This window comes from Lethenteron reissneri, chromosome 14, assembly GCF_015708825.2.
Source record: "Lethenteron reissneri isolate LAM-NWPU_2019-01 chromosome 14, ASM1570882v1, whole genome shotgun sequence".
Lineage (NCBI taxonomy): Eukaryota > Metazoa > Chordata > Hyperoartia > Petromyzontiformes > Petromyzontidae > Lethenteron > Lethenteron reissneri.
In genome coordinates, this window is record NC_083792.1 from 3,505,752 (window position 1) to 3,532,477 (window position 26,726).

At 53.6% G+C, this 26,726-nt stretch overlaps 3 protein-coding genes across 4 annotated transcripts in view; all 3 read left to right on the forward strand.

The window, feature by feature from the left end:
- LOC133342166 (stAR-related lipid transfer protein 9-like) overlaps window positions 1-2,530 on the forward strand; it is a 69,514-nt gene extending 66,984 nt beyond the window's left edge. The window contains exons 16-17 of the mRNA XM_061551134.1: window positions 1,540-1,719; window positions 2,489-2,530. Of these exons, the coding sequence (XP_061407118.1) occupies window positions 1,540-1,719; window positions 2,489-2,530 (222 nt within the window). The remainder of the gene's footprint in view (window positions 1-1,539; window positions 1,720-2,488) is intronic.
- A 271-nt stretch (window positions 2,531-2,801) lies between these two features.
- LOC133342167 (uncharacterized) lies at window positions 2,802-19,796 on the forward strand. The gene is made up of 8 exons (XM_061551135.1): window positions 2,802-2,823; window positions 3,587-3,724; window positions 7,209-7,291; window positions 10,292-10,424; window positions 11,099-11,202; window positions 19,023-19,150; window positions 19,523-19,651; window positions 19,772-19,796. The coding sequence occupies exons 1-8, from the start codon at window positions 2,802-2,804 to the stop codon at window positions 19,794-19,796; spliced, it is 762 nt and encodes a 253-aa protein (XP_061407119.1).
- A 672-nt stretch (window positions 19,797-20,468) lies between these two features.
- Window positions 20,469-26,726, forward strand: part of LOC133342263 (uncharacterized) — a 48,916-nt gene continuing 42,658 nt past the window's right edge. For both annotated transcript variants that reach the window (XM_061551309.1, XM_061551310.1), the window contains exon 1: window positions 20,469-20,573. In XM_061551309.1, the coding sequence (XP_061407293.1) occupies window positions 20,485-20,573 (89 nt within the window). In that variant the 5' untranslated portion in view covers window positions 20,469-20,484. The remainder of the gene's footprint in view (window positions 20,574-26,726) is intronic.

Consider the following 26,726-nt stretch of genomic DNA (forward strand, 5'->3'; position numbering starts at 1 on the left):
GTGATAGTCGGGTAACTTCTAAAAAATAGCTTCATAGCTCAGTGGGTCTTACCGGGTTAAAATAAAAAATAGTTGAATAGTTTCTAGGACAGACTGCCACCGGCTTGCATTAGATTTGTAAACGGTTAAAACGTATGCTGCTCCTGCCCTCTAGCGGTGATCTAATAATAGTAGTAAATTATTAGCCCCTTTGGTAATCCACTTGTGGATGAAGGCCTGGCCCTGTGCACGCCGTTCTGTGCGGTTTTGTGAAGAGGGGAGCACAGGACCGGTCCAGATATCGCCAGATATCGCGCACCGCTGGGGTTAGCCGTGGCCAGGAATGGAGCTAAATTATTTGGGTTCTTCGCGCAGTGTGATCACCGCCGATATAATGATACTTTCTGTCCAGTATAATTTTTTTTAACCTAGGTCAAACGTTATTGGACGTACATAGTTTACCATCAACACCATAGGTGGTTTGTTCCACCGATCAGAATGAGCCCTCACGACGAAAATGACAAAAATGCCATTATCTATATTTATTTTATAATTTCGCAGCAACCTCGCGTCCACTTATGGACGAAGGCCTCTGATTAGCACGGGGTTGGCTACGTATGGTGCGAAAGAAGTTCAACATACAAAAAACACAAAGATCCCCCGTGTAGCCTTAACAGACTGTTGGGGCAAGTGATGTTAGCGAGCACCTATGAAGGTCGGCACAGCACACGAGGGGGTGGGTGGCCAGCACCACGCCTGGCCGCCTTTGTCTCCCCAGTGGCGATGTTTACACGCCGCACCAGGTACTCATTTGAGGCTGAGTCGATATAAGGGAGGCCCAGAACCGGCTCAGATAATCGTCATTGATGTTGGCCGTGAGTGGGAATCGAACTCGTATCTCCGGCTTCGTAGCACAACGCGTTAATCACTACACTACCGTTCACCATACACAACAACAACCGCCATTCGCCACCAAGTGGCGGTGACGTCACTACGGCGCCTGTGCCAGGCCATGTGCACCTTGAGGCCACGCGAAGTGTCGAACACCCGCTGGCAGGAGGTCACGGGACAGACCCAGGTGCCACGGGTCGACTGACTGAGATGACTGCCCAGAGCTCCCCACGCACGCACGCACATTCAGAAGCCGACGTCATGGAACTATACTCTTAGGTTTTTTTTGGTAAAGTCACGTAGGTAAAAAATAAAATTAAAATTAATAAAAGTAATAATAGAAAAAAAGAATAATAATAAAACACGACGTTTCGGAGGCAACACAAGTCTCCGTCATCAGGTGGGACCGTCACAGCTAGATTTACTGTATCAAGTGTATCAAGTAGCTGTGACGGTCCCACATAATGAAGGAGACTTGTGTTGCCTCCGAAACGTCGTGATTTATCATTTCATTTCTATTATTGCTTTTATGAATTTCATTTTTTACCTACGTGACTTTACCGAAAAAAAACCTAAGCGTATGAATCCTTGCAGTCACGAAAGCTTCAAATCTAGAGTCATGGAACTACTTTTCAAAGTCGAATCACCCCCCTCCGGGGCCGTGCGCAGGTGGAGCGGCTGACGCGCGACTGGTCGGACGGCTGGCGCGACACGCGGGCGCTGCTCGAGGAGCACACGCTGGGGATCAACCGCCTCCGCGCCGGCGTCGAGGTGGCGTCCCAGCTGCCGCACCTCCTCTCCACGGACGGGGACGTGCTGAGCACGGGCGTCACCATCAACCGACTGCGGGTGCTCGCACGCACGCACGCTCGCACGCACGCTCGCTCGCACGCACGCACACACGCACGCACGCGGAAACGCTGAGATAACCCCCCGCGTGTAGCCTCGACGTGCTTCTCGGGTGCACGTGCTGTTAGCGAGCACCTATGAAGGCCGGAATGGCACACGAGGGGGTGGGGTGGCCAGCACCACGCCCCGCCAACTTTGTCTCCCAAGTGGCGATGTTTACACATCCCACCGGGTACTCATTTGAGGCTGAGTCGACCTATGGGAGGCCCGGGATTGGTTCAGATAATTGTCACTGATATTGGCCTTACATACACACACGCGTGTGCAAGTGTACACACACGCGCACACGCAGACACGTGTACGTATGCGCACATGGGTACTCGGGCACAAACATGACAGGGCACGGTCGGCTACGTACGGTGCGAAAGAAGTTCGCCTACTATACATACATACGCCAACAACTGCAGGCGAAATTCGTCACCACAGCGCTCGTCACCGCTGATGTCAGCCGAGGCTGTGAGTCGAACCTCAGATTGCTGGGGTTCAGAGCGCACTGTGCGAATGACTCCACTGTCGCCCTGCCCGTAGTACGCATGCCTGTGTGCCAGCGTGCGCGAGTTCGTTGCCCTCCTGTCGGCGTCAGGCGTACGGCACCACCGCGCAAGTCCCTATCCTGTGCATCTCCGATGAGCACCGTTGGCTACGTCGGGAGCGAAAGAAGTTCAACAGACGTACATTACATCTGACCGGCTCGTCGTTGTTGTTTCAGGAGGGAAGGACAACGATCGGGAGGAGCGATGCGCCCACCTGAGCAGGACATTGGTAAGACGATGCGTGCAGATGGGATGCACACGTAGCGGCCCGCTAGCACTATTCGAGAAGATTGCCCGCCTTGGGAAGGACTGCTCATTCAAAATAGGATATGCCAGTTGTGGTTCGTGCTCCGTTTAAAGGCCAAATGCGAGTTCCCCTCACTCGTGGTCATGCACAACTGGCCATATTGCTGGTTTGCTTATTTGCCAATGCTTATACTATTTCCCTTGCTGTTGTTCTCTGCAGCCCCTGTAAAACCCTCCCTTCCCATGTCGCGTGCTGGCTACCGTCGTACCAGACGTCCTATGCGGCCCCTGTAAACCCTTCCCATGTAGCGTGCTGGCTACTGCATCAACCGTTTTGGCCGGGTCGCCATTGAAAAAGAGCGTTTTAGCTCCGTGGGTCCTGCCTGATATCAACTGATGGACTGACTGACTACGCTATGATGCTATCGTTGCATTCCATAGATATTTGTAGTGCAACCTGGGCAGCTGTGGGAGTCTTACTGGAGTGCTAACTCTTGGGCTACTTTAGATAGATTGTAGAGCGCTTGTTCCAACAATGTGTGCACGTGCATATAGATTCGATTCCTGGCCACAGGTGAAATTTCTGAAACTGTCCTGGCCATTTCGTCGGACGACTCAGCCTGAAATGGGTAACAGTTGCGTTATGCAAACCTCAGGACTGGTGAGACAACGGTGGGGCCACTCATGGTCCCGGCCACACCACACCCTTGTGCGCCATTCCGGCCTTAACCGGTTCTCATTCACCTCAGCAGTCCCAACAGTCTGTGGGAGTGGCAGTGTAGCGGTTAGCGGGTTGCACCACGAACCCGGCGGCCCTACTTCGATTCCTGCTCACGGCCAACACTCGTGACAATGATTTGAATTGGTCCAGGGCCTTCCCTCGGTCGACTGGTGCGGTGTGTGCCACGGAGGGCGTGGTGCTGGCCACCCACCCCCTGTGTACCGTGCCGGCCTTCATTGGTACTCACTAACAGTCTGTTAAGGCTACATGGGGGATCTTTGTCTTTGTGTGTGCGTGTGCCACGCAGTGCTGTGCGGGCCCTGGATGGAGCGGGAGCACTGTGTGATCGAGAACACGGGCGGCGATGTGACCCTGCTCCCCATGGCTGGCGCCACGTGCTGCGTCAACGGCCGCGACGTCTCCCAGCCCTGCCGCCTGCACCAGGGTGCGCAACGTCGCTCGGCCCTGCTGGGCCCCAACCCCGCCCTGCTGCATTGCGCCCCGTCACCTTGCCTTGCCTGGTGGTGCTGTGTTGCATTGTGTGGTGCGCTGTGTTGCCTTGCCTGGTGGTGCTGTGTTGCATTGTGTGGTGCGCTGTGTTGCCTTGCCTGGTGGTGCCGTGTTGCATTGTGTGGTGCGCTGTGTTGCCTTGCCTGGTGGTGCTGTGTTGCATTGTGTGGTGCGCTGTGTTGCCTTGCCTGGTGGTGCCGTGTTGCATTGTGTGGTGCGCTGTGTTGCCTTGCCTGGTGGTGCTGCGTTGCATTGTGTGGTGCGCTGTGTTGCCTTGCCTGGTGGTGCCGTGTTGCATTGTGTGGTGCGCTGTGTTGCCTTGCCTGGTGGTGCTGTGTTGCATTGTATGGTGCGCTGTGTTGCGTTGTGTGGTGTGCTGTGTTGTGTGGTGTGGTGTGCTGTGTTGTGCGGTGCGCTGTGTTGTGTTGTGTGGTGCGCTGTGTTGTGTTGTGTGGTGCGCTGTGTTGCGCTGTGTAGTGCGCTGTGTTGTGTGGTGCGCTGTGTTGTGTTGTGTGGTGCGCTGTGTTGCGCTGCGTAGTGCGCTGTGTTGTGCTGTGTGGTGCGCTGTGTTGTGCTGTGTGGTGCGCTGTGTTGTGCTGTGTGGTGCGCTGTGTTGTGCTGTGTGGTGCGCTGTGTTGTGCGGTGTGGTGCGCTGTGTTGTGTTGTGTGATGCGCTGTGTTACATTGTGTGGTGCGCTGTGTTGCGTTGTGTGGTGCGCTGTGTTGCGCTGTGTGGTGCGCTGTGTTGCATTGTGTGGTGGTGCTGTGTTGCATTGTGTGATGCGCTGTGTTGTGTTGTGAGGTGCGCTGTGTTGCATTGTGTGGTGAGCTGTGTTGTGTTGTGTGGTGCGCTGTGGTGCGCTGTGTTGTGTGCTGTGGTGCGCTGTGTGGTGCGCTGTGTTGCGTTGTGTGCTGTGTTGTGTTGTGTGGTGGGCTGTGGTGCGCTGTGTTGTGTTGTGTGGTGCGCTGTGGTGCGCTGTGTTGTGTGCTGTGGTGCGCTGTGTGGTGCGCTGTGTTGTGTTGTGTGCTGTGTTGCGCTGTGTGGTGCGCTGTGTTGCATTGTGTGGTGCGCTGTGTTGCATTGTGTGGTGGTGCTGTGTTGCATTGTGTGATGCGCTGTGTTGTGTTGTGAGGTGCGCTGTGTTGCATTGTGTGGTGAGCTGTGTTGTGTTGTGTGGTGCGCTGTGGTGCGCTGTGTTGTGTGCTGTGGTGCGCTGTGTGGTGCGCTGTGTTGTGTTGTGTGCTGTGTTGTGTTGTGTGGTGCGCTGTGTTGCATTGTGTGGTGCGCTGTGTTGCCTTGCCTGGTGGTGCTGTGTTGCATTGTGTGGTGCGCTGTGTTGCCTTGCCTGGTGGTGCCGTGTTGCATTGTGTGGTGCGCTGTGTTGCCTTGCCTGGTGGTGCTGCGTTGCATTGTGTGGTGCGCTGTGTTGCCTTGCCTGGTGGTGCCATGTTGCATTGTGTGGTGCGCTGTGTTGCCTTGCCTGGTGGTGCTGTGTTGCATTGTATGGTGCGCTGTGTTGCGTTGTGTGGTGTGCTGTGTTGTGTGGTGTGGTGTGCTGTGTTGTGCGGTGCGCTGTGTTGTGTTGTGTGGTGCGCTGTGTTGTGTTGTGTGGTGCGCTGTGTTGCGCTGTGTAGTGCGCTGTGTTGTGTGGTGCGCTGTGTTGTGTTGTGTGGTGCGCTGTGTTGCGCTGCGTAGTGCGCTGTGGTGCGCTGTGTGGTGCGCTGTGTTGTGTTGTGTGCTGTGTTGCGCTGTGTGGTGCGCTGTGTTGCATTGTGTGGTGCGCTGTGTTGCATTGTGTGGTGGTGCTGTGTTGCATTGTGTGATGCGCTGTGTTGTGTTGTGAGGTGCGCTGTGTTGCATTGTGTGGTGAGCTGTGTTGTGTTGTGTGGTGCGCTGTGGTGCGCTGTGTTGTGTGCTGTGGTGCGCTGTGTGGTGCGCTGTGTTGTGTTGTGTGCTGTGTTGTGTTGTGTGGTGCGCTGTGTTGCATTGTGTGGTGCGCTGTGTTGCCTTGCCTGGTGGTGCTGTGTTGCATTGTGTGGTGCGCTGTGTTGCCTTGCCTGGTGGTGCCGTGTTGCATTGTGTGGTGCGCTGTGTTGCCTTGCCTGGTGGTGCTGCGTTGCATTGTGTGGTGCGCTGTGTTGCCTTGCCTGGTGGTGCCGTGTTGCATTGTGTGGTGCGCTGTGTTGCCTTGCCTGGTGGTGCTGTGTTGCATTGTATGGTGCGCTGTGTTGCGTTGTGTGGTGTGCTGTGTTGTGTGGTGTGGTGTGCTGTGTTGCGTGGTGTGGTGCGCTGTGTTGTGTTGTGTGGTGCGCTGTGTTGTGTGTTGTGTGGTGCGCTGTGTTGCGCTGTGTAGTGCGCTGTGTTGTGTGGTGCGCTGTGTTGTGTTGTGTGGTGCGCTGTGTTGCGCTGCGTAGTGCGCTGTGTTGTGCTGTGTGGTGCGCTGTGTTGTGCTGTGTGGTGCGCTGTGTTGTGCTGTGTGGTGCGCTGTGTTGTGCTGTGTGGTGCGCTGTGTTGTGCGGTGTGGTGCGCTGTGTTGTGTTGTGTGATGCGCTGTGTTACATTGTGTGGTGCGCTGTGTTGCGTTGTGTGGTGCGCTGTGTTGCGCTGTGTGGTGCGCTGTGTTGCATTGTGTGGTGGTGCTGTGTTGCATTGTGTGATGCGCTGTGTTGTGTTGTGAGGTGCGCTGTGTTGCATTGTGTGGTGAGCTGTGTTGTGTTGTGTGGTGCGCTGTGGTGCGCTGTGTTGTGTGCTGTGGTGCGCTGTGTGGTGCGCTGTGTTGCGTTGTGTGCTGTGTTGTGTTGTGTGGTGGGCTGTGGTGCGCTGTGTTGTGTTGTGTGGTGCGCTGTGGTGCGCTGTGTTGTGTGCTGTGGTGCGCTGTGTGGTGCGCTGTGTTGTGTTGTGTGCTGTGTTGCGCTGTGTGGTGCGCTGTGTTGCATTGTGTGGTGCGCTGTGTTGCATTGTGTGGTGGTGCTGTGTTGCATTGTGTGATGCGCTGTGTTGTGTTGTGAGGTGCGCTGTGTTGCATTGTGTGGTGAGCTGTGTTGTGTTGTGTGGTGCGCTGTGGTGCGCTGTGTTGTGTGCTGTGGTGCGCTGTGTGGTGCGCTGTGTTGCGTTGTGTGCTGTGTTGTGTTGTGTGGTGGGCTGTGGTGCGCTGTGTTGTGTTGTGTGGTGCGCTGTGGTGCGCTGTGTTGTGTGCTGTGGTGCGCTGTGTGGTGCGCTGTGTTGTGTTGTGTGCTGTGTTGCGCTGTGTGGTGCGCTGTGTTGCATTGTGTGGTGCGCTGTGTTGCATTGTGTGGTGGGCTGTGTTGCGCTGCGTAGTGCGCTGTGTTGCGTTGTGTGCCGCTGCGAATCGTGCCGCATTGCGTCGCGTCATCTCGTGTCCTTGCTTCGTAATGTCTTGTTGTTGTTGTTGACTCAGGCTCCGTGATCCTGCTGGGCAGGACCCACATGTTCCGCTTCAATCACCCGGCACAAGCGGCCAAGCTACGGCAGCGTCGCAGCGTGAGCCTCCCACCCCCCACAGCCGCCCCCCCCCCCACCACACTCCTCGCGGGGGCTGCCGTGGGCCCCAGGTCCAATGAGTGAACTGTTGGGCCCCGACTCAAATTCCCCTCCTCTACCTCTTTGTAGCGCGGTGCCTGGGCCCCTCCATCCCGTGGGACCCCCGCTGCATTTGGGCCCAGCGGTGGTGCTGGTTCCTTCTGTGTGTGTTGAACTTCTTTCGCGCTGTACGTAGCCAACCGTGCGAATCGGAGGTGCGGTCAGAACTCGCAGTACCTGTCACCACAAGTGCCATTCCTCGGGGGCCCTGAGCAGAAATACACTTTTAGTGGCTCTTCTTTCACTTCGTAAAGTCCAGTGGTGACTCTGCTGCTGCACGTGGCCTGTAGTCCAGCATTGAGGGCATCGAGGTGTCACGTACCATGGCGTGCCAGCAGAGGGCAGTAGAGCAAACAAAAGTGGATTCCACCTGTCCCATCTGTGTGCGTGGATTTTTTTCCGGTTTCCTCCCACATTCATCATCAAGGTTTTTGGGTTTGATCGCGTGAGAACAAATGTGTCGTAACCCTCCACCACTGGACACAGCCAGTAAGGTTTGTCATTAATTGGCCAAACACGTTACTTCGGAGTGGGCAGATAGGAACTTGGTTGGACAGCGCAGCGTTCAGGTGGGGGGGGGGGGGCAGTTGGATGAGTGGGCATTTTTACCCTCCCCGACATCGTCAACCAATCGCGGCGTAGCTCGGTGTTCGGTGGGGAGGTGCATGGGTGGGCGGAATTCCGGAATATGCACGACAGACAGACAAATAATCCCTGGTGAGCAGTGTGGAACCTGTTGTTCCTACCTGTATAACACCCCAATATATAGGGGACTGCAGAGCTTGGACGAGTGTCGATAGCGCCGGCTCCTCGCGCCTCCTGAGCCGTCGTCTCCCTGCGAGAGGGAAAGAAATGCTGTGCTCATTTCAAGTTGAAATTATCATTGCATAGTCTAGAAGATAGGAGATGTGGTGAGACTGAGTGACAAGAGAGATGCAGACAATATAGATATGAGAGACGTTCATTGTTTTTTGATGACTATCAGCTTATTTTTTGCGGGATTTGAATTTGAGCCGACGTTTGATGATGCACCCACACATTTGTTTCACGAATCCCCGGGGCCCCCTTGAGCTGCTAGGGAAGGGGGGTGCCCTGCTGCGCTTGGTTCACTTACGCGTGGCGCTGCCACCGGTCACGCACCGCCTGCACCCTCGATAGCCACCCCACTGACCCCCCGTCCCCCCGCCAGCTTTAAATGCCATGAATAAGTCACGAAGACAAAGATCCCCCAGTAGAGGTTCACAGACTGTTGGGGCAAGTGCTGTTAGCGAGTAACACTGATGAAGCCCGGCACGGCACACGAGGGGGTGGGTGGCTAGCACCACGCCGGGCCGCCTTTGTCTCCCCAGTCGGGATGTTTATACACCGCACCAGGTACTCATTTGAGGCCAAGTCGACCGAGGGGAGGCCCAGGACCGGTTCAGATAATCGTCAGCTGGTGTCGGCTGTCAGCGGGAATCGAACTCGGGTCGCCGGGATCGTAGCTCAACAAGCTAACTGCGACACCACCGCTCCCCACAATAAACAAATCACCACTCGCCTACCCCACTGCGAAGGCTGGGCAGGGAGGGGGCTGCGATCGTCCGTGAGGGTGTGTGGCCGGGTCTACAGCAGCATCACTCACTCGCCCACTCACCTACGCACTTAACCCCTCCGATTAGCACGCCTGATTGTTGCAGTGGCCTCAAATGGCGACATCTGCTTAGCAGCGATATCCCTGACACGAATTACAGTCAATTGTGACGTGAGGCGATTCGACGCACGCATCGCACGCATCAATCTTTACGAGCCCCCCCACCCCCCCGGCCCCCTCCCCACACCGCTTGGCTCACATGGCCACCGCTTTGTTTTTATTTAACAGCCGCGTGCAAGCGACACGCGGGTAGTGTTCCACAGTGGATCGCGATCCCAGCCCTCGGGGGGTGACCTGTCGCTCCGAGAGCTCAGGCCCAGCATCCGAAAGGGGGGGGGGGGGTTTGCAGGTTCACATCTCGGGCCGACTCGGGTCCATCTTACATTCCGCGGTTGATATTTGATGACTACCGTTCCATGGACTGTGGTAGGGTCACGATAGTTTTAGAAGCTTCGAGAGAAAAAAACATTTTCTGCTCACGCTATTGGCTTTTCTGGAATTTGCTGTCTCGGAAGGCGCCAGGAGCCCCGCCGACTAAACATGTTTTTACGCGGAGAAACTAACGTTTGCCTCGCTACCATTATTTCATTAGCCATAGTTCTTCATGATGGGTGGAGCATTGGTGCACTGTGAACTTGCTGGCCTTGAGTTCAGATTCCCAGCCACGGCTAACACCATTGTCCAATGATATCTGAACCGGTCCGGGGAACTTCCCTTCACAAATCCACGCTGGCCAGTGTGGTGAAGTACGGTCAAACAACCAACCAGCGACCCAGACGGAGGTCCTGGTCCAGCAGTGGATTGGCAGTGAGATTGCTGCTGGACACGGTGGTGTGTATGCTGTTGCCCACCCCCTGTAGCGCTGTGCCGGCCTTCAGAGGTGCTCGCAAACAGCACTTGCCCCAACAGTCTGTTAAGGCTACACGGAGGGACTTTGTTGTGTGTGTGTGTGTCGTGGGGAGCGGCAGTGCAGTGGTTTAGCGCAATCCGGTCAGAAACCTGTCAACCCGAATTGGATTCCGGCTCAGAGCCAAAATCGGGAACGAATATCTTTGAACCATTCCTGGGTCCCTCCCCTCGTTGGACTAAATATTGTACCTGGTGCGGTGTGTAAACATCGCCAGTGGAGGAAACACGGGCGACAGGGCGTGGATCTGGCGACCCACCCTGTCGCGTGCCGTGCCACCCTGCATATGTGCAACTCGCGAACAACACTTGCCCCAACAGTCTGTTAAGGCTTACAGGGGAATCTTTGTCTTGGTGTGCAGGTGGGAGAGTTCCCGCAAGGCAGCTGGCTCTCGCTCATCAGCTCGGGCTCCGGAGACACCTGGGACGGGGGGGACTGGTGGCCGGGTAGCCCCGCTCAGACTCCAACTTGTCTTCCCCGAGCCTCATCGCCAGGTGTGTGGTGCACGGTGCGCACGCGTGGCTGTGTGTGTGTGTAGTAGGGGGGCACAGGTGGTGCATCAGCCAGTCGTCTAAGTCATCTCAGTCAGTCGACCTGTGGCACCTGGGTCTGCCCCGTGACCTCCTGCCAGCGGGCGTTCGACACTTCACGTGGCCTCAAGGTGCACATGGCCTGGCACAAGCGTCGTGGTGACGTCACCACCACTTAGTGGCGAATGGCGGTTGTTGTTGTTGTAGTAGTGTAGCGGTTGGCATGCTGCGCTACTGAACCTGGCGACACGGGTTCGATTCCCGCTCACGGCCAACACCAGTGACGATTATTTGAACCGGTCCTGGGCTTCCCCTCGGTCGACTCAGCCTCAATTGAGTACTTGGTGTGGTGTGTAAACATCGCCACTGGGGAGACAAAGGTGGACGGGCGTGGTGTTGGCCACGCACCCCCATCATGTGCCGTGCTCGCCTTCATAGGTGCTCGCTGATCAACACTTGCTCTTGTGTGTTCAATGCTATATGGGGAATCTTTGTACTTTGTGCACGCCAATGTTTTAGGGGGAGCAGGTCGCGTGGCGCTTAGCACGCTGCGCGATGGGTCCGGCACCGCAAGTTCTCTTCCCGGATGCCGTTAACATCTGTGGTGGATATCCGAACCCGTTCTGTGCTTCCCTTAGGTCGACTCGGCCCTAAGCGAGTACCTGGTGCGGTGTGTAAACACGAGCACTGGGGAGACAAAGGTGGCCGGCCTGGGATTGGTGCTGGCCAACATCGCCCGCCTGTTTGCCGTGCGCCCTTCATAGGCGCTTGCGAACAGCACTTGTCCCAACAGCCTGTTAAAGGCTACACGGAGGATCTTAGTCTGTGTTGGCGTAGGGTTACTGGATGTGAAGTGTGCTATAGAATGTGGTGTCTAGTGCTTCGGCCGGTTACGGTTGTGTCGGTTCATCGATTACGACCGATTGGCACGCTCGCGAAACGCGTACCCATCGACTCGTGTGCGTGAGTGTCAGTGGCCCGTGCCCGACGATTCGGGCAATGTCCCTTCTTCATAGCACATAAACAGGCTTCAAGGCAACTCGTCTCCCTGAAGGGGCGTAATCGCTGAGTCATTCGGCTGCTTGCTTCGTTTTTCGTTGCCCAAATGCGCACTGCGGCAGTGCCCAAATCCTGGTTACAGCCTTTGAGCCCATGGGTGGAAATTCCACATTCCTATGATGGGGGGGGAGGTAAAATGTATCCGTGGGACAACCACCGTTGACGTCACCCACAAAGCGGTACCTATTTTTATCAGCCCCGCAGGGATGATGGGCTGAGCCAAACCGCTGAGCCACCCGGCCGGATCAATTACCCCGAGTTACGATAAAAGGGTAAAAGAGATGAAAAACGGCTAAATGAAGCACAGCTCTCCGCTGCCAAAGTTTAAGGTTGTTACATAATCTTTGGTTCTTTCGGTAAAGTCACGTAGGTATAAAAATGAAATTAAAGAAAAATATAATAAATTAAATCACGACGTTTCGGGCGCAACACAAGCGTCCGTCATCAGGTGTGACAACCACAGCAAGAAACAATTGCTGAAGTGGGTAAAAAGGGTGCTTGTATCAAGAGGCTATATAGGTCAGAGAGGGGGGGGGGGGCGGAGCCAGGGAGAAGAGATAGAGAGAAACTTAAAATCTAGGTAAAAAGTTGTAAAATGCCACTTCGAATGCCGAACGCGTCTCTCCGGCGTGACTCAAACGTACATCTGGGCAAATCTTCCCGAGGGCGGCGAGGAGTTCCCAACGTGCGGTTGCGTGATGCAGGAAGGTTGAAACCGCACGTCTCCGTTGTCTCCGTGCATGGAGCGGGCAGAAGAGCTCGGGCTCGTTCAGAGAGGCCGCGAGCAAAGAAGCCTCCCTCGTAAGCCGACGGCGGCCGCGTCCAAATCACCCGGAATACGCCCAGGTCTCATCGCATCTCCAAAGCCGACGTGGGACTGAGCCTGGGTGGCTTCCGGTGTGTACAGCCGGCGGGCATGAACGGGTGTCGCGGGCTCGCCAGGCTCGGCGGGCTCCGTGTGGTGGATAGCAGAGGCCAGTGCAGCCAAATCCTTTGTTGCATTGCGACTGCCAATGCCTGCTGTGTCTCCTGCAACCCAGCCTTCAACCGAGCGACGCGTTGCCAGCGTGGTTTAATTATGGTCAAGCAAGCACACGTGGCATGGCGAGGCGAAACCCCGATCCAGGCAGTGTGTTGGACAAAGGGGGGCTGTGTGGTACAGTATGCGGATAAGGTGAAAGCAATAACCTTGAAATGCGCACAAATGTTGAGCTCGGAGGCAGCACGGCTAGACCAGGGCTGGAATAACCTTGGCACCTCTCTTAGAGTTTTTGTTCGAGGTCCGGCATCGGCATTTGCACGACTCGGCACAAAGCCTTGGCAGAGATTGCAATAAGAAGAGCTTCATGGGGGGGAGGCGGCTGGGTGGCTCAGAGTGTCGAGCAGCCCACGCTGAGGCCCCGGGGTCGTATCCAGGCAGCCGCCTGGGAGTAAAATCGGGGTCTCCGGTGCACTGGGTGGAATAGGTCTAGGCTCTCGTCACCAATGATTGTACAGCAAATCCCCCCCCCCCAAACCCCCGTCACATTAAGCTTGTTTTTGCGCTCAATTTGGCCATATTCCAGCGCTGAGGCTTACAATATCAGTTTGGCAGTCATGCGACAGATATTGCTGTCCTACGCAGAGCGGGTTGCGGGAAAGTGTTGACCTCTAACTGTGCGGAGCAGGGGTCGCTGTAAGGGATCTCAGCGGTAGCTCTTTGACATCCGCTGCTGTGGGCCACTGTCGAAGACGAAGCATTGTGCTGCTGTGCGAGAGATCCGAGTGGATACTCTGTCCCGTTGTGCGATTGATGGCGATAGGCACAACGGGGTAAAAGCGAGCAGAAATTATTTAAAAAACTAAAAACCCATAAACTTATAAAAAAAACTATTTTTTATTTTACCAGGTAAGGCCCACTGAGCTATATAGGTCTTTTTCAGAAGCAACTTTCACCCCAAATTATAGCTCAACGGAGAGTGGTTTATCATGTCAAGATTATAGCAGCCAAACACCCTGTGCGCATGTTTCTTTATGGGGAGGGAAAAACCAGAGGACCTGGGGAAAAATCCATGCCAGCACAGGGATAGAGACACCACAAACTCCAAAATATTCAGTCATCCTCAGGGTCGGGATAGAACCCACGCCCTCCTCTTTACCAGGCGAGGGAGTTAACATCTCCTAGCCACCGACACGAGCGTCCCACCTGATCAATTAGCGGCGATGCGTGCCGTGCCCTCGTAACGCCACGGCGTTCTCAGCAACAGGCACCACGCCAGCATGGCCGCGTTCATGCCCAGTGAGCGGCAGGACACCCCCCACCGGAGCAGGGGGCCCTATTCCGGCCCCAGATTAAACGCACCGTTTGCTGGCGAAGCGTTCGCAATGCCAAACGGTTGAACTCCCCCCCTCCCCTCCGCTCCCCTCCCCCCAGCCCTTCCCGATTTTAATTTGGCCTTTGGACTTTGCGTTGCGTTCACGAATGGGGGAGGTTGCTCTAGCCCGCCGCGGTGGGGGAGCGGCTGTCGTCAGCTTTCATACCGGGGCTGTTTTAATATCCCCCCCCCCCCCCCCCGTTGCCGCTGCTTCCTCCCCCGAAGCCCACTGCGGCAATTTTTGCCGAGCTGGTGGCTGCACTAGAAACCTGGCTACCTGATTTGAAGCTTTCGTGACTGTAGGAATCCATACTCTTTGGTTCTTTCGGTAAAGTGACGTAGGTAGAAAATAAAATAAATCACGACGTTTCGGGCGCAACACAAGCGTCCCACCTGATGAGTCTGGCTACCTGAGTTCGATTCCTGGCCACGGCGAACAGTGTACCAACAAGGGATATCTGAACGGGTCCTCGTATCTGCCATCACCAACGCACACTGACCGGCGTGGTGAAGTATGGTCAAACAACCCCCAATAACCCACGCGGTGCTGGGAGGCCTCCATCTAGCAGGGGATTGGTAACGGGCAGTACGTACAAATGTGACCTTACGCATTCGCAGAGCGGCGACCCCCAGAGCTACTGAATCGCGGTACGAGCGCGCGGGGGTTTAGCCGCGCGGCATTAACCAGGTAATGTGATGGGCAGAGCCACTGAGCCTCTTAGCGATAAACACCGAGCCACTTTAATTACGACACTGGGAGGCCGACGGCACACACGCCTTCGCCGCGCGTGTTTCTACGCGCCGAGCTCCCGCTCGCATTTTAACTAATTTCGCCGACGGTGAAAAACGCGCGCCGTTTATAGACCGATTGAAGCCCTCGCCTGGGAGTACTTTGCCAACCCGCACTGGCCAGCACGGTGAAGTATGGTCAAACAACCCCCCCAGGCTTTCATCCGGCCACGAATTTCCACACGACGATAAGCCGCTTCGTTGAAGCCATCGTTTGTGACAGCCAGCAGGTCGCTTGTGGAAAAACAGAGCGATCCAGCTCGGCGGGCGCTTACCTGGTAAAACGAAAAGAGTTGAATTTTAATCTAAAGTTTTCGTGACTGCAGGGATTCATATTCTTGGTTCTTTCGGTAAAGTCACGTAGAAGGGAAACAATAAAATAATAAAAATATAAAACAATAAAATTCTCACGACGTTTCGACTGCAACACAAGCAATCATCTTCTACGTGACTTTACCGAAAGAACCAAAAATAGTTTAATTCAGTTTTAGTTTAATCATCCGGAGCTGGTCACGTAAAGGGGACGTGAAAAGGCAACGCGCCTTGGGTGGAGCTCATCTCCGTTGAAGGTCTCCGTGCCGTTGGTGTGAAATTCCACATTCTCTCCAGAGGACACCCCCCCCCCCCCCCACTGTTGGGTTTGCATCGACCCCAGAAGAATAAATGGTCGAGTGAACCTTCCCATCGGGGTTCAACAAATTATTCGGCGACGTTGCTACCATTGGCGGGTGCTGCGTGAACGTAAATAACAAAAACAACTCAACACGATCGTCAACAGCCCTTAAGATGATTTTTTTTCTCTTAGGTGACGTTTCGGGTAATGGCCCTTGTTCATAGCACATATAAATCCTTCAAAGCAGATTGTAACGTGTGTCTCTGAAGGAGCACCATTGCTTAAACATACAGCCGGTGTGTTGGAGAGCAAATCCACAACATTTACAATCTGAGTACAACGTTTCGCCAGTAATTGATTGTAAATGTTGTGGATTTGTGCTGTACTAGTAACGAACTGGCATGTTCTGTTTACGTGACAAACCTTACTAATTGGCTGTGTTGGGTGGTGGAGGGTTTAACGACGCATTTATATTTACGCGATCTGATCTAACACACAAAAACCTATTATGGATACAGCTGATTGCTTCGTTTCTTGCTCAAACGAGCACTGAGGCAGTGCTCATATTTCATTTTCAGGCAGTGTTATTGACGAATGTGAGTTTTTTTGTCGGGATTAGTCGAAGCATTAATTGATCTTTCATTTGTAAATCAAGAGGAGCGGTGGCACAGAAGCTCATGCACGGCACTTTAGCCCTGGCGACTTGAGTTCTATTCCCGGTTGGTGATCCACAAAGTATCAAGCCGTGATCTGAACCAAGTGACCTGTATCTCTGAACGTGATTAAGACGTAAAAATCAAAATCAATACACGTTCAGGGCATGCCGCCGTGGCGTAACGGTGAGCCCTCTTGACTTGCAATTCAGAGGTAGCCAGGTCCATTTGATCTTCCGGCGTGGTAGTGGAAACAATTGTGCAAGTTTCTTCAATCCACTCCGCTACCGCTTCTGTCCACCCAGCGGTGTGGTTTCACCACAGTCGATCAGCAGGTCGCGTTCAGTGCAGGTGTGAGGACTTCCACCTGCTCCAAGACTAACGAGTTGCTAATTTAGATTTTTTATTTTACCAGGTAAGGCCGACTCAGCTCTACAAGCTTTTTTTCAGAAGCGACCTGGCCACCCCAAATGATGGCTCAACGAAGTGGCTTATCACGTGGAAATTTATAGCAGCCAAACACTCGAAACGCACGCGTCTAAATGTGGCGTGAAAAACCCGAGGACCCGGAGAAAAATTTGCACGACCATGGGGAGAACATGCAAGCTCCAAATATACAGCAGGCGTCAGGGTCAGGATCGAACCCACGACCTCCTTCATACCAGGCGAGGCAGTTAACATCTCGCCAGCGTGGAAGAGTAGGCCCAATACTCTTAGAGGGGGGACTCTAATAGCTCCCTCACCCTCCCGCCAGCGGTAGCGTGAGCAATCAATCGCAGGTCTGCACCTTTATCTTTAAAACACAAGTATATATTTACAATTGGTAATGGCGAACCTCTCTTTCTGTCGGGACTCTGACCTGGACGTGCGAGTGCCGATTGTCCCGTGTGCCGGCGAGTGGGAGTGAGGTCACTACGGTTTTGCCTGTGATCCCCTGTGATGCTGCCCTCTCGCTATTTTAAAGAGAGGATGAAGTTGGTGGAGGGGATAAAGGGGAGGTGGCCAGGGCCCTGTGGGAGGGGTGGACGCCCCAGGACTTAACGCTTCTCAGCGCCGCGAAGCCGAAACCGTTCTCCCCAAGCGCAACGGCCAGGTCACCCTGAACGCGCCCGATGTCATCGGATCGCCGAAGCGTGGCAGGGTTGAGCCTCGTTGGTACGTAGGTTGGAGATCAGAATCTTTATTTAGACTGGAGGAATCTGATGAGCTATGAAGCTATTTGTATGTTTGTACGTAGCCAATCGTACTAATCGGAGGTGTGAGGGAAGTACAACAAACTAAACACAAAAAGCAGTTCTGAATAAATTAATTTAAATTTAGATTGAAAAGCGCATAGCTCAAGTGGCTTCCTAATATCGGAAGGAAGAGAGTTCCAGATGGCCACAGAAGCGCTTCTGAAAGCGCGCGATGCAGTGACCGTCTTTGTTCGATGGCCAGCCAAAAGTCACTGCGAGGATGACCGGAGTTCGCGTGATGGTTTATGCTCCTTGACGAGATCAGCAAGGTATTGTGGTTCATTAGGGGCAAGCACTTTGTGTGTAATGAGTGCGACCTTACAATGGGTTTGTTCGGCAACCCAAAGCCAAAGCAGCTTGGCGGGCACTGGACGGACATGGTCAGATCTTGCAGTAAAATATCTTTCACATATTTTTTCGCAGATGTCTAGTCGGGGCGAGATGGCCTTAGGGGATATCAGGGTGCGAGCTGGCCAGGAGATTAGAGTATACAAAATGGTTCATGATTATGGTGCAGAACTTGAGAAACGTTTGAGTGTCACCCTCACACGTGAGGGTTTTCTCTGGGTATTCTGTTTCCTCGTTCATGGCAATAGCCAAACATCCCAATACAGGGCCCTCCTGAAAAAAAAACAGTCCTGAGACTTTGTCAACTTTATTCCATCCTATGAAGTCGGAGAAGGCAACACGTGGACACAGTGGGTGTGAGACATCAATCTGCTGGGCAGTGAGATGAGATGATTCACGTGGCAGTCAGTACAGCAAGTAGGTTGCTAACAAGGCATCTGTGTGAGTGAGGGGTCGAGTGTTCTCTCTTTGCACGCCTGGGGCATCGCAGTTTTCTTCCACATTCAAAACGTCACAATCGGGAATTGGGCCCAACTTCCCAAGCACGACTCGCTCCCTTCTAGTGGTACATAGGGTTACCACTTCTATGGTACATAAAACTGGGACGTATCGTAGAAAGATATCGCACAATACCGGAATTGGAGACTGCATGTCAATGCGTCGTCTTGAGTGCTGTATTTTCATGCAAGTGACAAAAACAAACGGGACATTTGATGTCCAGTGGAAGATTTACATATTTCTCAGAACAATCCTGGAAAAAGCAGGACAGGCGGAAACCCGTAGTTGTACACACGTCCAGATTCTTGTAGAGTGCAATATGAAGTTGCATTGATCCGCTCTGTAAAATCAAATGGAGTTGTAATTTGTGCATTTGGGTTCGATTCGCATTGTGGGTGCATGCAATTCAATGCAGATTCGCATTGCAGGTGCAATTGCAAGTGCAATTGCAGGTGCAATTGCACTTGCAATTGCAAGTGCAATTGCAGATGCAAATGCAATTGTAGGTGCATTGCAGGTGTAATTTGCTCATTGCATTGCAAGTGCAATGCAGATCGCATTCCAGGTGCAGTTCCGTCTGATGTTTTGTGAATATTACTAAAGCCCCCCCACCTCCCCCCTTGACATTACTGTTACGCGTCATCTGTTCTTTTTAATTATATCATATTAAAAAAACTAAAACAATAATCCTCCGCGTGTCTCCGACGGTAGTCCAGGTTACCTTTCACAGAGTGGGGCTCCGTTCGGTTTTTTGTTCGTTTCCAGGGAGGGGGGGGGGGGGGCGGGTTTGTGTTCACGGCAAAATGCTCCGCTCGTCGTACGACTCGCCGATTTGTTTTCCCCGAGTGATTTCACGGCCTAGTGGGCGGCGCGCTTTACCTTGCCTGTGGGGGTGCGGAGGTCGGTGTGCTCGGATACAACCTGGGGAGCGCACGAATAATGGTCGGCGGCTGTGCGCCGCCGGTGTTAGTTGCCGCAAGATTGTTGATGTTTGCGTGCAACGTGCGCGGGAGACGCCGGATTTACTCAGCGGCCGAGTGCGATCGCGCCCCGAGAAGCTGCACAGCAACTGTGAGCGGATATATTTTGTGGAAAAGAGGCAGTCGCTCGTAGGCAGAGGAGAAGAGGAGGCAGGGGGTCGGTAGCACGCACGGCTGGGGAGGTGACAGTTCCAGGCCACGGGGGCAGCACCGTCGAACGAGCGACGTCGCGCGGACCTCCCGCCGAGGTCGTTCACTCGGGTTTTAACTCGGAACGGTTGAACCCGGTATTGGCGCGTCGGATTAGACGGAACAAACACGCGACCGGGCTGACGGACGCGGGCAAATCTGGCGGCCGTGAATGCGGATCCCGCGCGGGGGAGGGTTAAGCCCGATGCCCCGGGAGGGAGGGCGGCGAGACTCCCGCGGCAGCTGCCACGGCAGCCACGGCACTCGCGGCGGCGGCGGCGGCGTGCCGCACTCGGTTCGATGAATAACTCGCCGCTGTGTTGTCCCATCGCCCCGGACGACAGCGCGGGGGCCGAGAGGGGAGGAGGAGGCGGAGGAGGAGGAGAGCGTGGGCCGGCGTGCGCGCGGAGCGGAGTGGAGGGCGGGGAAGAGGAGGAGCGGCCGGAGCAGCGAGCGCTGAACGGCGGTGGCAGGTGAGAGAGGGGGAGGAGAGGGCCTCCTCCCGGGGCAGGGGGCTTCTCCGTGCTGCGGGCCCCTTGTTTGTCTCTTGCGTGCGCGGCCCCATGCCGTCATTTCCCCCTGCGTTGCCGTAGAGAATCTCTGTCGCGTTGCGCGTGAATGCCGAGCTGCCGTTAGCGGTTGCTCTGTTGTCGTTTACTTTTCCCCCTCGGCCCAGGTGTTTATATCGTGTTGAGTGATAGCTTAGTGATCGCCCGCCTGTCGATGTCGATCCATTAAAACTGTCCTTTATTTAGCCTAGGTGTTATTGGTTTTCTTTTCGATGATTAGCATAGGTGTGTTATGTTTTTTTAAGTAAAGCTAATTTCACGGCTTTCGTATAAAACCAAAGTTTTACGACTCGTATAAGTTTGCGATACGTTGCAGCGACAACTTGGTGAGTTGGTTCATCGCTTGAGAAAGGACGGATTAAGCGCAGGAGGCATACGCCTCTCAAGAGAAACAGAATGCGGTGCGGAGCGAGTGACAATGAGTTGCAGGCCTAGCGGGGGGGGGGGGGGGCAGTGGGGGGCCAGAGCGCTAAACGGAGAGAATGCAAATGATGCGGAGCAGTGTAAGGCGCCGACACGGATAGCGACACAAAGACCCGAGCGACGAGAGGGAAAGGCTGCTCAGCGTCGCAGAGCGTGGCACGGAGAGATCGCGACCGCGACGAGAGTTTGACGCGTGGACGATCGGGGACACGGCGTGGGGTCGGACAAGGAGAGAGAGGCGGGGGAAGGAGACTGCGGGCACCACTGACGAGCTGCCGACTTAGGGGGGGATGTTCTCGGCCGCGGATGTGACCATGTCTTCTCCGCGGCGGTTCGTAAAGTTGGGATCCAAGTGGCTCATCCCAGGAATGCTGCACTTTCAGGACTGGCTGTCACACTTCAGGTGAATGATCCCCCTTGACCTTCGCGATGCCGCCGCAACGCACGTCGCTGCGGCCTCTCTGCGCGCAGTTGTTCGCTAGCCGCCGGATTTTATCGTGAGCTTTGTTTAAACTTATGATCATCAAAATAATTGTTTCGCCAAACAGTTCAAAGGTCTTTGCCCTTATGCATTGTTTTAATAATTTATTCAGTGTGAGATTCTTATTTTTTATTTATTTAACTTGCCCAGATTGTCACTGCCGCCTTGCTATTTGCTTTTACTTGTATTGATCAGAAGCACAAGGGAGGTTGATTGGTCGATGCGCGGTCGTGTTCAGCCAATCGTGAGCAAGAGTTATTGATGATCTTGTCGACTTTGTTCAGTCTGTTCTTGCGCGTGGCAATCTGTTCTGGAGCTAAATTCCAATGCCCGAGGTCTTCAGGCCACGACGAGAGGGCTTCGGGGGAGAGTTCCCGCAGTTGCTGCTATTCTGTGACTTTCAGATGTTGGGGGAAATGGTTTTCGGTCACATCGTCAGATTGTTGGCCACTACAAATAACTGATTTGTTTTAAGGTCACGGGCTGCTAGTCCGGAGCTATGCAGTGTTGGGTGATCGGCTCTGAAAAGCACGCGGACTCCACGCACACTCGCACGCTCACTCGCTCATGCTCCCAGGACATGCACTGGAGGATTTATTGGTATCCAAGTTGCCCTTTTTTTTTTAGGGAGACCTGTGCTTGTATGTATGTGTGTTGAAGCTCCGTGGGATGCGGAGCTTATCCGTTGGTCACTAGCGTGAGAAAGCAGGGTAGATAGAGCCTTTTGAGGCAGCGAGGAGTCCATCTTTCAAGGGAGATGAACTTGTGAGTGGGAATAAAACGGTGATCTAATGTGTTATTCTAAAATGTACGAGGATTATTTGGCATGTTATGAAACGAACAGCCCTAGCGGTTCTCTCCTTAGCCTGTGTTGGTTCCCAATTGAGCCTTTTCCACGTAAAGGTTTCGCTGCATGAGTCACTGCACAAAAAGCAGTTCTAAAGAAATGAGTATTCAATCTCGATTATTTAAAAATGTCGAGTGACTTCCTTATATCGGAAGAGCGTTCCAGACGGCCGCGGAAGCGCACCCGAGAGCAGCGCGCGACGCTGTGACCGTCTGTGTTCGATGGTGAGCCAAAAGCTGCTGCTGCGAGGATGACCGGCGTAGATGTTTACAGGAGCGGTGGCGCAGTGGTTCACGCACAGCGCTGCGAAACCGACGACCCGAGCTCGATTCCCGCTCAGTGGCAGCGAATATTTAAATCTGTACGAGGCCTTCTCTTGGCCGACTGCTATAAATGAGTAGCCACTTTTGTTTACGACTGTTTAACACCTCGTTTGTTAGTTATGCAATGCCTCTGAAGGACCCTGCTGTACTCGTGCTCTGCAATGTTGATGTTTTTGTCTTTGTGTTGCTGTGCTCACGCACACCAGGGATCTCCCGTGTAGAAGAGCCGTTTAACAAATCAAAATGAACTAAAGCTCGCGTGTTTCGTAAACATCAGCACTGGGGAGACAAAGGTGGCCGGGCGTGGTGCTTGCCACCGTGCTGGGCTTCATAGGTGCTCGCTGAACAGCGCTGGCCCCAACCATCTGTTGAACGCTATCCAGCCGATCTTTGTGTTTGTGCCGCATTTCATGTCATTCGAGGCTTAAGAATTTAAATTTCAAGATTATTAAGTTAAAAAAAACTGGCAAATGTTCAAGGTGGCCCGCGAGCTCAACGCACCCCGTTTACGAAAGCACTTTGAAAAGTCAGGTGACTTTGCATCGTAATGAAGAGGTTGTTGGTGACGGACCGTGCCAAGTTCTTGTTATTTTATGCGCTCGTGGCGCCGCGCTGCCAACGCAGTTTGACGACAGAAATTCGTTGCGTTCGTTTATACAACGAAGGCCGTGGCGTTGCCGCCTTTCTCCAGCACAGGTTCAGCGCGGGGCACACGTGGCGGCCAGGTTTGATCGATTCTCTTGCTCCCGTCACGAGGCCGAGTTCTGGTGGCGAGTGCGATGCACGCCAGGGAATCTCGTGGCCTCCACCGCTCATCCCCTCGTGCTTGCTGCGGCAGGCGCTGTGAGCGAACGCCTTTTCTAGACCAGCGCAGCGCATCCGAGTAAACGTTGGTTGACGTTGGGCCGATGTTGTTGTTTTTTTGGCGAGCCATCAAACAAAGACGGCTACTGCATTACGCTTTGAGGTGCGCTTCTGTGGCCGTCTGGAACGCTCTTCCTTCCGATATTAGGAAGCCACTGGAGCTATGCACTTTTAAATCATCATCTCGATTGACAACTCATTTCTGTAGAACAGCTTTTTGTGTTCGTTCTCCTTCCCCTGCACCTCTGATGAGCACGGTTGGCTACGTATGGTGCGAAAGAAGTTGAAGGGTTGTTGTGGTCGGCAGAATTCCTGGCCATCTGTGTCTCCCCCGGTGGTTATAGTGACACGTACCGCCCTCTATGAATCCACTGCTGCATGAAGGCCTCCCCCACGCCGTGTCGTTTATCGTGCGGGTTGATCCTACTTGACCGCGCTGGTCAGTGCGGGTTGAAGGAGGGGAGCATAGAATTACAGTAAAGCAATGGGTTTGGCCGAACTTCTCAAAACGTAGCAGCCTGTAACATGATAGTCGCCCATCCGAGCATTATCCAGGCTCTAACCTGCTTAGCATTCGAGATCTGATGCGGTCGCACGCATTCCGATATGCAGTTCATAATTATTTAAGGCTGAGTTGACCTAGAAAAGGCCCAGTACAGGTTTAAATACCACTTGCCATTGATGCTCTCGGTGGCTGGAAGTCGTATTCTGGTTGCCGGGTTTGTAGTGGGATGTTGTTAATGCACAAACCTCTCTCCACAACTACACAAACACAACAAAGATCCCCCACATAGCCTCAACAGACTGTTGGGGCAAGTGCTGTTAGCGAGCAACTCTGATAGCCGGAATGGCACACGAGGGGATGAGAAGCCAGCACCACGCCCGGCCGCCTTTGTCTCCCCATTGCTGATGTTCACACACTGCACCAGGTACTCATTTGAGGCTAAGTCGACTTAGGGGAGGCCCAGGACTGGTTCAGATAATTGTCACCGATGTTGGCCGTGAGTGGCAATCGAATTGGGGTCTCTGAATCAGAATCTGTATTTATACTGGAGGAATCCGATGAGCTATAAAGCTCTTTTTTAAAAATAGATGTCCAGTTGGGACGGGTCAAAACGTTACAATAATATAAAAACAGGATAGGAGTGCTAAGTATAGGAAAGGTAAACAAATCACTGATAAATATATCAATAAAACTGAACAATGTTTTATCTTAGCAGGTAAAGCCTGCTGAGCTATTAGCGTATTTGTCAGAAGCCACCTGCCCACAAATGATGATAGCTCAACAAAGTTGGCTTCATCACGTGGAAATGTTGAGCAGCAAATGAATCGCACGAATCTGTACGCATGCTTCTGCCGGTTTCGTAAGCGCAGCACGCGAACCACTTCACTACCGCTCACACACACACATACAACCAGAACACACACAACAACAATGAGCATTTTTTTTATAAAGGTCTCTCTTGACTATGCGTTCCAAACCCTGGGGGAGAAACTTCCTCACTTTGTAACCCATTCGTCGGTTCGTGAGCAACGCACCTCTCTGCCGAGACAATAATCTCGGTTGCCAATAGCCCCACGACCCTATCACCCCCCACGGAACCAGAACTAAAACGGGTACACGAACACTCTTTTTTTTCTTCTAGATTTGAAGCGTTCGTGACTGCAAGGATTCATACTCTTAGTTTTTTTCGGTAAAGTCACGTAGGTAAAAAATTAAATTAATATTAATAAAAGTAAAATAAAAAATCACGACGTTTCGGAGGCAACACAAGCTTCCGTCTTCAGGTGGAACCGTCACAGCACGATTGCTGTATCAAGTAAAGAGTGATTTTTTTTATTTTACTTTATTTTACTTTTATTTTACTTTATTTTTTTTACCTACGTGACTTTACCGAAAAAACCTAAGAGTAACACTCTTTTTGTTCAACGCCGGACATACAACCGGGCCTCCATAATACGGGTGTTTTTTTTTTGGGGGGGGGGTTAAGTGAATATACATGTGTCGTTAAACCCGCCACCAACCCAAGCAGCCCATTAGTAAGGTTTGTCGCGTAAACAGAACGTGCCAATTCGTCACGAGTAGAGCAGAGATCACAGCATTTACAATCTGAGTGCGAAGTTTCGCCAGTAATTACAACAGTTTCATTGGGAAGAAAAGTATCCTCCCCATCGAGGTTCGTCAGTTTAACACGCAGTCGGCTTTCGCGACCAATATCATCCATGATAGAGGTTTTTTGGGTTCGATCGCGTTATTTTTAATATATAATTGTGTCGTTAAACCCGCCACAGACGATTAGTAAGGTTTGTCGCGTAAACAGAACGTGCCAATTCGTCACTCGTACAGCAACACCTGTGCGTTGGAGAGCAAAGCCACAACATTTACAATCTGAACTCTTTGATTCTTTCGGTAAAGTCCCGTAGGTGTAAAATAAAATAAGTGACTTTACCGAAAGAACCAAAGAGTATAGATTCCTGTAGTCACGAAAGCTTCAAATCAACATTCACAATCTAAGTACGACGTTTCGCCAGTCATACCTGTCCACCCATACAGGTTACCCGTATTCTTGTCCAGGGGAATTGAACAGGGAAGTTGAGTTGACAGGTCCACGCGGCAATTTTTTGGTGTTTCTCCCTTGTGATGGGACTTTGTAGGATGAACGTTGAGATTTATAAGGGACACGGGGTGACCAATAAGATCTGAATTGGTCTGTAATAAGGTAGGGCACTGATAAGGGATTGACAGGTTTGATAAAAAAAAAAGACAAATACAAAGATCCCCGTGTAGCCTTAACAGACTGTTGGGGCAAGTGCTGTTAGCGAGCACCTACGAAAGCCGGCACGGCACACGAGGGAGTGGGTAGCCAACACCACGCCCGGCCGCCTTTGTGTTCCAAGTTCTCATTTGAGGCCGAGTAGACCTAGGGGGGAGGCCCCAGGACCCGTTCAGACGATCGTACCCCTTGGTGTTGTTTTGGGCCGCGGGCGCGCTAACCACTACGCCCACCGCATCCCCGGAGCGCACCGCAAGTCGAGACGCCTCCGCGCATTTTTATTGTGTCCTGAGGGGTCGAATGCTTCCGCGGTTTTCTATTGTGCCCTGTGAGGGGGGGGGGGGGTCGAACACTTCCGCGGATTTTTATTGTCCTGTGAGGATGTTTCCGCGGATCTCTATTGTGCCTTGGGCGAGGGGGGGGGGGCTCTGGGGGGGGGGGGGGGCTCTCCCCCTCCTCCGGCCGTGACGACGGGTGCCTGCGTTTGTTTTGAGCGCTGTTATCGGGGCAGCCTTCATCATCACCTTGTGATATCGGCCACTCTGCCCCCCCCCCGCACCGATGGCCCTTGTTGAAAGGGCGCGGCTGTTGGCATGGCTGCGGTCGCCGACAAAAGCGCCTTATCGCCCGCACGCCCGAGCGCGCCGTCCACAGCCAAGCCGGTGGCCGCCGCTCGCTGCTGCTGCTGTGCAGTGATTAGCGTCGGCAGTGGTGGGGGGTGGCGAAGTGAAATCTGCGGAAACTCCCCGCACCCCCCACCCCATCCGCACCCCCCACCCCATCCGCACCCCCCACCCCATCCGCACCCTTCCACCCCCCCTACCCCCTCCAACTCCCCCACTCCCTCCCCCCCGCCCGCTCCCTCCCTCCCACTCCCTCCCACCTTATCCGCCTCCTCCGCTATCCCCCCCACCCCTCCCCCCTATACCCCCACCACTATCTCCCCCCATCCCTTTGCCTCCGTCCCCTCCCGAAGCAAGCGCAGGTGACCCGCCCCTCCCCCCGTGTTATTTCTGCCACCCCCTCCCCTCCCCCTCTGTAGAAATAACGCGGGAAATTGTAAAAAGGGAAGAAAAAAACCAACTCCCATTAGGGGCCATCCATTGAGTAGGCACGCAAACAGCTGCTTGACCCCCCCCTCCCTCCCTGTACGCACGCGAACTTTTTACACCCCCCCCCCACCTGCGTACGTCAATATGACTCCCCCTCGAATCCTATAGAACGGCCGATATTTAATACACGCAGAAACGATCAATGATTAATAATA